Source organism: Penicillium oxalicum, chromosome V (assembly GCF_001723175.1).
Source record: "Penicillium oxalicum strain HP7-1 chromosome V, whole genome shotgun sequence".
NCBI lineage: Eukaryota > Fungi > Ascomycota > Eurotiomycetes > Eurotiales > Aspergillaceae > Penicillium > Penicillium oxalicum.
This window is the reverse complement of record NC_064654.1, coordinates 1,539,907-1,551,155: the sequence shown is the minus strand read 5'-3', so window position 1 is coordinate 1,551,155 and position 11,249 is coordinate 1,539,907. Positions and strand designations below refer to the sequence as shown.

Genomic DNA, 11,249 nt, shown 5'->3' with positions numbered 1-11,249 from the left:
GGATCCTATCGAGTATCTTGTAAGACGTGCCAGAGGTGCGCGCTAAGTAGGTCAATTACTAAGTGTTACTACTAAGTGAATCCCCTACCTATAGGTTAGGTTTATCTTAGAGTTAAACCGTGGAGTGCAAAGTGCTTTAAGGTAGTAACTAAGTAATAATATACAATTAATCGCGAAGAACTAAATATATAATACTAAAAAGAGTGTCCTTATATATCTAGTCCTTCCTATCACTAATAAGTCGAGACTTATTACTAATACGCTAGGACTTATCACGATAAGTCTATCCTATTACCGATAGGATATAGTCACGTGCGTTTACTCTTCATTATAGTAATTCTGCTAGTAAAATAGCGGCCGTTTCCTATGCGCGCTAACCGTCTTATAGAGTAAGAGGGTATCGTTTATGTCGGTTAGCTATAGGCTACTTCTAGCGCCTGCCCTAATGTCTCCTCCTCGGGTCCCTCGGGCACGCCTAAGTATACCGAAACGCACGTAATAACGCTATTCCTAGTATCCGTAGAATAATTAGCCTTAGTCGTTACTTAAATAACTACGGCCCCCGCGCTTCTTTAAGGTCCGTAATATTATCCCCTCCTTCCCTGTCCTTTGTCCTTAAAGGATTTAAGCGTTAGTGTCCCCTTAGGTTTATTTACTATTTTTCTGTTTTCTCCTATTTCTTTTCTTATAGCCTATTCTACTAACTATATCTTCTAAGGCTTCTGTTCGTAAGAACGCTTTAACTCGTTATATCGAAGACGAAGGTTTTTAATCTGTAATTCCTTGTGAACGTTACGTTCGCTTAAAACGAGTATATATTCGCGCTAATTATTCTGATCGCTATAGTAACTACGTACGCGCTAGCGGTAGTATAAAGTATATAATACCGTCTCCTTCGTTTACTAATACGGAGTAGCGTCGTTTAGTTAAGTCTTAAAATCAAATTAAGGAGGAGGAGGAGGCTATCCTAGCTAAGCTTCTTTAGCTCCGAAAGCAGAAACGTTTATTACAAAAACGTGCTAGCGATTTTATCGCTCGAGACTTTAAGGAAGTCGCTAGTTAGAAGAGTTAGAGCGTCGCGAGGTTAAAGAGCGCGAACGCCTTGAAAAAGAGAGGCTCGAATAAGAGCGTCTCGAATCCGAACAAAATAAGCGTGCTATAGAGAGTACCTATACCGCGACCAGGGTTCCTTTATCTGCTATAGCCGACGGCTAAGTCCTTATAGCGTCGTTAGAGGATCCTACTCTAACTTAGTTATTAAATAATCCTTCCTTTTCTTAGGCCGACCTAGATTCCTCTTAGTTAGTTAGGAATACCGGGTCGCCCTCTCCTATTAGTAAAACCGTCGAACTAGCTAGTAGTAGCCCCTTAGGTTCTTAATAGGTTCCTATATATTTTCTAAGGTATCGTATCCTTTCTACTTTACTAAGTAGTAAGGCTTTCCGCTAATTTTGTTAGTATCTAGGATTTCTTCGACCTTATATTTATTTTCGGTTTCTTCTCCGATTTCTACGTTAGTAGCGATTTTAGCGTTCTTAGGTGCTTTTTCTAATAATAAGACATAAAATATAGTATAGATACGTCATATACTATTAGGTAGCTTTAATCGGTAATTAAGCGGTCCTATTTTTGCTTCGATTTTAAATAGTCCTAATTTAAGGTAGTCGAGCTTTGCGCTAGGTCGTGTAGTGCGAATATTACGTCGTAAGAGGTAAACTTTCTCCCCCTTTCGAAAGTCCGGCGCCTCCTAGCGCGACTAATCGTAGTAGTTTTTTATACGCAGATTAAGAAACTCGATATCCCTTATTAGTTATAAATATAGTTACTTAAGCCTAGTCGCTAGTAGTCTCGACGATTCTGCGAGTAGCTATTTTCCGATAGTTTTCCCGATAATAGTAGGATTAAACCTATAGTTAGCGAAGAATAGTGTTTCTCTGTAGTAGCGTATATAGCGTTATTATACGCTAACTACGCTATTAGTAATAATCCTGCCTAGTTATCCTATTAGTAATTAACGTAGTATCGTAGGTATTATTCTAGAGTTTGTTAACTCTTTCGGTTTATCCGTTAGTTTACGGGTAGTACGCGGTAGAGAGTCTATACTTAATACCGAGTTAATCCGCTAATAACTACTATATATTCGATATAAATAGTTTGTCTCTGTCCGAGGTAATCTTGCTCGGTGTTCTATAGTTAGTAAATATATATTTAAGTAGTAGGTTAGCTATCTGTCGTGTATCGATAGTTTCCGTTATCGGTATTATATATACGTACTTAGTTAGTCGATCGACGACTACTATTATTATATTATTTCCTTCTAGACAGGTAACTTCGTTATAAAGTCTATTATAATCTATTCCTATAGTTATTATAGTACTTCGGCTAATTCTATCTCTCTGTATAGTACGTGTCGTGACGTCTTGTTTCGTTAACACGAGTTATATTACTAAATATACTCCGGACTTTTCTGTATAGTACCGGAATATAGTAATTCCGCGTATCTTTTCGATAGTTTTTTCGATACTAGGGTCCCTATTAGTTCGTCGTGATATAGCTATATAATCTATGTTTAGAGGTTTCTAGGAACGTATACTAGTCTATAAATATAGACTAAGCCGTTATTCGTTAGGGCTATATTATTACCTAGAACCTTTTATAGTAATTCGTCGGTCCGTATACCGTCTCGAATCCTTTCGATCTATTCGTCGTTCTAGACCTCGCTAGTCGCTACGAGCGTCTAGTATTATAGACGATATTTCCTTCGTTATCTTTTACTAAGATTGCTAGTGCTACCTCCTTAGTACCTAGTTTATAGTCAGGTCGTCGACTAAGCGCGTCCGCGACCGTGTTTTCGGTCCCTTTATAGTGCACGATCTTAAAGTCGTATTAGGCTAAGGTCTCCGCCTATCTAGCTTATCGCCTTATAAGTTTCTTCGTAGTCGTAAAGTACGTAAGATTGTAGTAATCTGTCCGAACGATTACTATATACTTAGCCCTTCTAAGTAGGCTCTCTACGTCTAAAATACTATACTATAGCTAGTAGTTCCTTATCGTATACGTCGTAGTTGTTTCCGCGGGTATTATCTTGCGAGACTAGAAAGCGATAGGTCTAGCTTGCCGTCTTATCCTAGTTATATAAGCTATACTCTAAGCGCGAAATCAGATACGTTGGTTTCTATAATAATTAGTATATCGTAGTTAAATATAGCTAGGATCGCTTCTCCTGCCTTTTTATTATATATTCCTTGAGTGCGGTAAATATTTTTCTGCTTCTTCGTCCTACTAGAACGGTATCCCTTTTTAGTAAATCGGTATAGTCCTACTATATACTTTAAGTACTACGGTATTAATTTTCGATAGTAATTCGTAAGTCTAAGAAAACTCTGTACGTCCTTAACGTATATTAGCGTTAGCTATTCGAGTATACTCTTACTTTATCTTATTCTATTCCTAGTCTTTAGGGCTAATAGTATATCCGAGGAAACTTGTCTGTTAGATATAAAACTCGTATTTCTTAAGTTTAAGCGTTACCTCTGCTTCCCTAAGTTTTATAGTACTTTCCTATTCTCGATATATTCTTCCTCGGTTTTAGAGAATACTAGGATATCGTCGAGGTATGATCAAACTTATCGAGGTATCCTGTAGAATATAGAAGATAAACCGTTAAAATAATACGGGTGCGTTAGTAAGACTAAACGTATAACCTTATACTCGTAGTGCCCGTATTTAGTTCTGAACGCTATCTTCTATTTATCTCCTTCCTTAATTCGGAGTCGATTATACGCGTTAGTAATATCGTACTTGCTAAAATATTTCGCTCCTTGAATAATATCTTGGATTTCGTTAATTAACGGTAACAGGTGCCGGTCCTTAATCGTAATATCGTTAAGCTATTAGTTTAACGTATATTCTAAGTTCTCCTCTTTCTTCGGTATAAATAGGATTAGATATCCTGCTAAAGATTTCGAGTATTAAATTTCCCCTTCTTAAGGTTATCCTTAATATATTCTTCTAGTATCGCTAACTCTTTCTGCGATAGTAGGTAGATCGGTATAAACTTTAGTTCCTCGCTGTCCTTAATCTTTATCTTATAGTCGAACGGACTATACTCTAGTAGCTTACTATCCCTTAGTAGCGTAAATACGTCTTAGAATTCCGTATATTCCGCTAGTATTTTATGTTCTTCTTCTAGCGCTTCTAGCGTATAGAGCTATTACTATGTCGTGAACGAGGATATATTCCTCTAGTTCCTAGTCGGTTATATTGCTTCCTTGCTTAACCGTCGCGATATCTCGTGTATTATCGTGTTTCTGTTAGGCCTACCTCCTAGCCGAAAACTCCTCTTAAGTTCGCCTTCGTAAGGGTTCTTATAAGTATACTACCCTATAGCTAAGTATCGTTAGCGTGTTCTGTTTCCTTCCGGTCTATTTCTCGCTCGTGACTTAATAGTTATACCTAAAGAGTAGGTTATTAGTTTACTAGTTAATATCGGGGTTATACTTCCTTAACTAAGGAACGCCTAAAACGATATCGTACTATCCTAGTAGGGTCACGTCGAAGTTAATAATTTCGAAGTAGTCTCTAATAACTATTAGTAGGGTCCGCTTTCGTAGGTAATCCCTAGTCTAAGACTTTCTCCGTTAAGTCCGATAATTAGTACGACCTAGGGTTTTTCTTATCCTTTAATCTAATAGCGGTTCTTATACCTAGGATCTATAAAGTTACTAGCTACTCCCGAGTCGATTATTACTATAGTTGATCTAAGTATGATATTAGCCGTAATCCTTATATCGTCCCTATACTATCGCTACGAGTTACCGCTATTCGTCGCGTAGTTTTTTTTTTCCAAACTAGACTCCTACGTATTCTAGTTTCTAGTTAGGTTTCTTTTCCTATTATAGAGGTCTAGGTTCGAGGCTCCTCTCGACCTTCCCTAATACGTATACCTAGTATCTATCGTCGTAATAACCTACTACGGCTCTGAGATCGTGCTAAGGATCGTGCGTATCCTTTATATATATACCTTAGGTTATTATATAGATATTATTCTATTCTCTTAGGGGTTTCTTTCTTAAGGCTATATAGTAGTATCCTTCCCTAGGAACTACGGTAGAGTTTCTAGGATTTCTAGAGTTCCTAGGTTCTCGCTTAGTATTCCGGGGTCCGTCCCGCTCCTTCCTAGGTTTCGTAGGATAACTCCTAGGAGTCGGTAGGGTCCTATAGACCGTACTAGGTCTACCCTTAACTCTCGATATTCTCCTAATCTATTTCGGGAAATTCTTCCGTCGCGTGCTCTGCGCTAATTAGGCCGCGGTAAACTATATTCTGCGAAGGTTCCGGGGGTTATATCCTTAGTAATTTATCGTATTACTTCCGCCCGTTCTTCGTAGTCGTCGAAGGTGTCTAAGGTTTTACCCTTCTTGTTTAGTTCCGTATACTCGCCTAGTCCCCTTCGCGGGTAGTAGCGATACGTACCTTCTTGCTATTACGTAGCGGCGTCTTAGAGCTATCGTCGGTAGCTCGTAGCTACTAAGGCGAACCTAATCGTCCTAGGTTGCCCTTATTTGTTATAGCCTTGCGTTATTACGTCTTTCGCTACGCTTACGCGCCTATAGCTTTGCGTTATTGTGCTTTTCCTTATACTTACGCGCCCTATACCCTGCTTTTCTATATTTAAAGTATAAGTTATTATCTCTTCGTCGTTTCTCTTTTTACTTAGGAGTCTCGCTACGTCGAGCTCTATTAGCTTTAGTCTATAGGGGTCGCTATCCCTTATAGGTCTGTTTAGTCGTTTGTTGTACCGATAGTATAATAGTCGGCTAGTGCCTTAGCGCTATCCTTTAATTTCCCTTTTTTCTATTTATCGATCGTATAGGCGATTATCGATTCGTACTACTACGTCGATAAGTTTTTCTATAGTATCTAGTCGATCGATCCGCGCAAGCTCGTCCTTAATATAGGGTTTAGTCCGTGTCGTAGTACGGAATTAAAGCGTAGTCTTCCTATTATAGTATCGCTATAAGTTATATAAACTCGGCCGTATAGGCGGATACTAACCTAGTTTGTCGAATTCGTTTTAATTTGCGTTTAGCTATCTTCTTGTATTAATATCGCTAAAAGTTCGTTCGAGGTGCTATCGAAACGTAGTATAGCTACTAAAGATTGATTACGTAGTCGTGTTCTATTTATCGCTATCTTTTTCGTAGTACTCGCGGATATATAGTTCGAGCTAGTCCTATACCTATCCTTGTAGGTAGGCTAACACGAAAATGACCTTGCTACCTTCGCTAACGAGGCGTCCTTTATTAATCGATATAGATATCTATCTGCGTTAGGAATCCTCGTAATTTCTGTCTGTTACTATCGAAGGTCTTAGCCTTCGGGAGCTTAGGTGCTCTAACGTAGTTACTAGGGCTAAAGCGACGACTTAAGTATAGAGTTGCTCTAAGTAGTCCTTCACGCTTATCGAATAGACGTTATAGTTCGCGCCTAGTTAATTAAGGTATTCTCGAAGTTATCCGACGATAGTTTTAAGATTCTGAATCTCTATATTACGTTCGTCGTCTGAGTCGGGTTCGGTTATCGTGGGTCGAGTAGGAGTCTTTCCTTTCGGGGTACTGTCGTTGCCTGCCATAATAACTATGCTTCACGGTCTAAAGATAGGGCGATTAATATATTACGCGGTGCCGACTGGTTACCGTGAGTTAGAACGTCCTAGGCCGATACTTGCCTACTATCCTAACTTCTGATAGACCTATAGGTCTACAAGGCAAGGAAGCAATCTGGAGGCGAGACAACTGGGATTAGGAAGTCTAGGGAGAAGGAAGAAGAGAGAGAGAGGGAAAACCCACGATAGGGGAAAAACCCTCAAGACACATAACCGCTGCTAGGCCTAGCAAACATCTGGAGAGGGCAAACTCTCTTAACCCCCCCTAGGACTAGCAGCAATGTGAATAATAATATATATGGTAGTATGACATAATAAAATTTGGAAGGGGAGGGTTAGTTAGGATCTCTTATATACAATAATCTAGTACGATCATTTTGAAAAATCCCATTAGGCTTAGTTTTAGTAAGCATATCAGCGGCATTGTCCTTGCTCGGGATACTAGTCAGTTAGACGAGGTTCTTTTTAATAAGGTCTCTGATCAAATAGTATCTCGTGCTAATCCAGGATAATTTTGGGCTAACTTTAGGGTTTATAACGGTCGTGATAGCATTGTCGGAATCACAAAATAGGGTAATTAGGATATTTTTGTCGAATTCTTTATCTTGGTTTAATAGGGGCATAAGTAAAAGGTTAGTAGCAATTTTGGCAAGGTAAAGTCCTTCTTTCGCTACGGTCGTAAGGGCATAGTATTCGGCCATAGTCGATAAGGCTACCACGATGTCTTGTCTTTTTAAGCTCTATAAGATTAGGGCACCAGCAAAGAACTAAATATATGCTTCGGTAGATTTTCTATCCTCTATATTAGCGTACGATAAGTCGACAAATCCTTCTAGACCCTTTGAGGGTTCTTTTCTAAATAGGATTCCTAAATTTATGGTGCCTGTAAGGTATTGCAACAAAACTTTGTACGCTACTATATCATCTTTTCTCGGGTGTGCGTTACGGCGCTATAGTTTAGACACGGTCGCTACAATATCCGGGCGCATTTTGATTGAGAGCTAACCAATCTTTCCTATCATTTTAGCATAGGCTCCCTAATCGAATACGTTATCCTCTGTTAGATCATTTAGATAGGGGATTTTCCAAGAGGGATTCATTAGAATTAGCGAAGGATTGCAATTTTCATAGCCCTTATCATAGATTAAATTTGTCAAATAAGCCTATTAGCTCATAAAGATGCAGCTAGAGGGTTCTTTAATCATATCACATCCAAGGAATCTTTTGAATAGGAGGGTCTTTAGTTTTCTTTTGTTTAAAAGGCCCTTTTTCATAGAGTTCAATTGATCCTTATGTCTAGTCGCGAGGATATTATCCACATAGATTATAACAAATATGGTATGGTCCTTGTTGGTGAAGATGCATGGTTCGGAGGGGATTAGAGAGAGGCCTAGGCTAGATAGGTCATCTTTGAAAAGTTCATGCCAGAGGTGTCCTGCTTGTCGCAATCTATAAAGCGCCTGGTTTAGTACGCATGCCAGATCTTCTCCTTTTAGGCTAAATTGTTCATGTCCAGTTGGTTGCTTTATGAATATGATGCGGTTGTCAATGGCGGCATTGAGGTAGGCTCCAATTACGTCCCACTGTTCCTTTTTCCAATTGCGGATAGTAGCCATAGTAATAAATAACTTGGCCGATGCATCTGAGACAACTAGGGCATATCTTTCGTCAGGTTAGAAGTCTACGCCTGGACTTTGGCGGTTGCCATATACGACCCATCTGGCACGGAATTCCAGGACATATCCTTCGGTATCCTGTTTAATGTCATAGACCCATTTGCCTGGAAGGATTTTGGTACCTTTTAGGGGTTCAGTTACCAAAGTCATTGTGTTAGATGATTCAAACTTCTTTAATTGGGTCTCTTCGGCTTCAAGCCATTGATCGGCGAATTGGGATTTCATGGCTTCCCTATGGGTTTGAGGGATTTTGACCATTGCCGATGTCCTTCGAGATAGATTGTTGGAGCCACATCTGTATGGCATGGGAGTGTTCGACCCAAGTTTCTGCTTCGTCAGATGTCACTTTGGGCCTGTCACATTTTGGGTCAACGAGGCGATGGAGTCCTTTCTTTTTAAGGATTTGGCATGCATCTCTGAACCAGTCTTCAAAGTCTTCTGTTCTTTCCAACATTTCAAGTGGATTGAGGGTGAATTCTTTGGGGGCGCCAGTAAGTTGGTTCACTGGCTGGCCTCGGGATTTCAGGGTAAAGAAGTTACTGTAGTCTTCGCGAGATGCGGGAAATTCCTCAACACCGGCCGCTTGGCCGAGGTCTTCTTCAGCCATGGCTGGTATTCAGGAATGTGATGGAGATTTGGGTAAATTTGATGATTTGGGTGGTTTGGAGATGAAATTTGGTAAGAGGGAAGGTTTGTGGGGGATGTATGTGGTGTTGTTGTTGGTGTGTTGTGGTAGGGTCTGAAGTAAGAGATGTTGATGTTGTGGTGGTCCTAACAAACATCAACAGACGCGTCTTTTCTTTTTGTTGATATTGAATTTGGCTTCCACAGCCTGGTTGAATTTGTTGTACTTGATGAGTTTCTGGCTTCCACAGCCTGGTTGGATTTGTTGATTTGAATTTGGTGATTTGGTGATTTGGTGATTTTGGTGATTATGGCTTCCACAGCCGAATTTGATGAATTTGGTGATTGAAAATTTGAGAACTTGTGGTTTTCACAAATTCAGGCCTCACTATTGCGATCGGGCTCATAACCTGATAGACCTACAGGTCTACAAGGCAAGGAAGCAATCTGGAGGCGAGACAACTGGGATTGGGAAGTCTAGGGAGAAGGAAGAAGAGAGAGAGAGGGAAAACCCACGATGGGGGAAAAACCCTCAAGACACATGACCGCTGCTGGGCCTAGCAAACATCTGGAGAGGGCAAACTCTCTCAACTTCTAATCCCAAGACCTAGTCTCTTAATCGTACCGTTGCTTCGTAAAGTCTTACTGCGGGTTGGATCCTGTCGAGTGTCTTGCAAGACGTGCTAGAGGTGCGCGCCAAGTAGGTCAATCACTAAGTGTTACTACTGAGTGAATCCCCTACCTGTAGGTTGGGTTTGTCTTAGAGTTGAACCGTGGAGTGCAAAGTGCTTCAAGGTAGTAACCAAGTAACAATATATAATTGATCGCGAAGAACTAAATACATGATGCTAAAAAGAGTGTCCTTACATATCCAGTCCTTCCTATCACTGATGAGTCGAGACTCATCACTGATGCGCTAGGACTCATCACCGATGAGTCTATCCTATCACCGATAGGATGTGGTCACGTGCGGGTTTACCGGGTTCTTGCATTTATGGTGCAATTCCGGTGCTAGTAAAACGGCGGCCGTTTCCTGCGTCGCGCTAACCGTCTCATAGAGTAAGAGGGTATCGTTTGTGTCGGTTAGCTGTAGGCTGCTTCTGGCGCCTGCCCTGAATGTCTCCTCCTCGGGTCCCTCGGGGCACGCCCAAGTATACCGAAACGCACGTGACAACGCTATTACCTAGTGTCCGTAGAATGATTGGCCCTCAGTCGTTACTCAAATAACTGCGGCCCCCGCGCTTCTTTGAGGTCCGTAACATTATCTTCGCGTTACGGTTTCCCCGGTAGAAACTATAGTTTCTGTTAAAATTCCTGTTTCTTAGGAGATTTCTTCTGCAGAAGAAACGACTATTAATACAGAAATTCTAGACGGATTATATTCAGAAGAATCTCAGAAAATTGCAAGGTTCTTGACGATACTACGTAGGCCCGCTAAAATATCTCGTAGTGAATTTAGCACGTTCAAGAAAAAGGCTTTAAGATTTGTAGTCCAAGATCGATATCTATTTTATAGAGGGTATAGCAGAGAGCTAATTATATAAAGGGTTTTAGACGATATTAGGATACGAAAAGAGACGCTATAGCGCTTATATAAAGAATTAGGCTATAAAGGCCGCGAAGCTACTTACAACCTATTAGCTACGCGGTACTATTAGTTAGGAATATATAACGAGACTACGAAATTTGTGCGCGCATACTTCGAATACTAGGCGCGTAATCCCGTTAGACTGTATAAACCTGCGGGAAGCGCAAGACCGATACGAATCTAGGAGAAATAGTATATTAATACTACCCCGCTACCTAACGAGGAAGGTTAAAAAGGAGTTATCTAAGCAAGAGATTTAGCTAGTAGGTAGCTAGAAGCAAGGATTCTCTAGAAGGTAGATAGTAAAAGCGCTACCGGATTCGTTTAGGAGGATATTATCTGCAGGTATAGGGTGCCTTAGGAGATTATTATTAATTTTAGTCCTGAAATACGTTCGGAAATACGAAATTTTTTGAAATCGTACCGCGTCGATACTATTTTAATTTCGGTATATAACCCGTAGGCGAATAGGGCGATTAAGAGAGCAATACGAACTCTGAAAGACGCCTTATCTAAAATAATAAATAGGTATAAACTATCAGAAGGTATTAAACTAAAATAGTCCTAAAAGCTACCGGCCGCGATACTTACTAACAGAGCGACTTTATATACGCATACCGGTATCTTACCCTTCCGATTTGTTTATAGACAAGATACTATCTTACTAGTAGAATTAGATATACCTACCTAGTCG

The 11,249-nt window shown here is 40.3% G+C and overlaps 1 protein-coding gene across 1 annotated transcript; it reads right to left on the bottom strand.

Annotated features, from left to right (window-relative positions):
• Nucleotides 1–8,575: 8,575 nt before the first annotated feature.
• POX_e06605 (uncharacterized protein) lies at nt 8,576–8,950 on the bottom strand (the record flags this gene model as incomplete). The annotated part of the gene is made up of 1 exon (XM_050115423.1): nt 8,576–8,950. The coding sequence occupies one exon, from the start codon at nt 8,948–8,950 to the stop codon at nt 8,576–8,578; it is 375 nt and encodes a 124-aa protein (XP_049967883.1).
• Between the last annotated feature and the right edge of the window lie 2,299 nt (nt 8,951–11,249).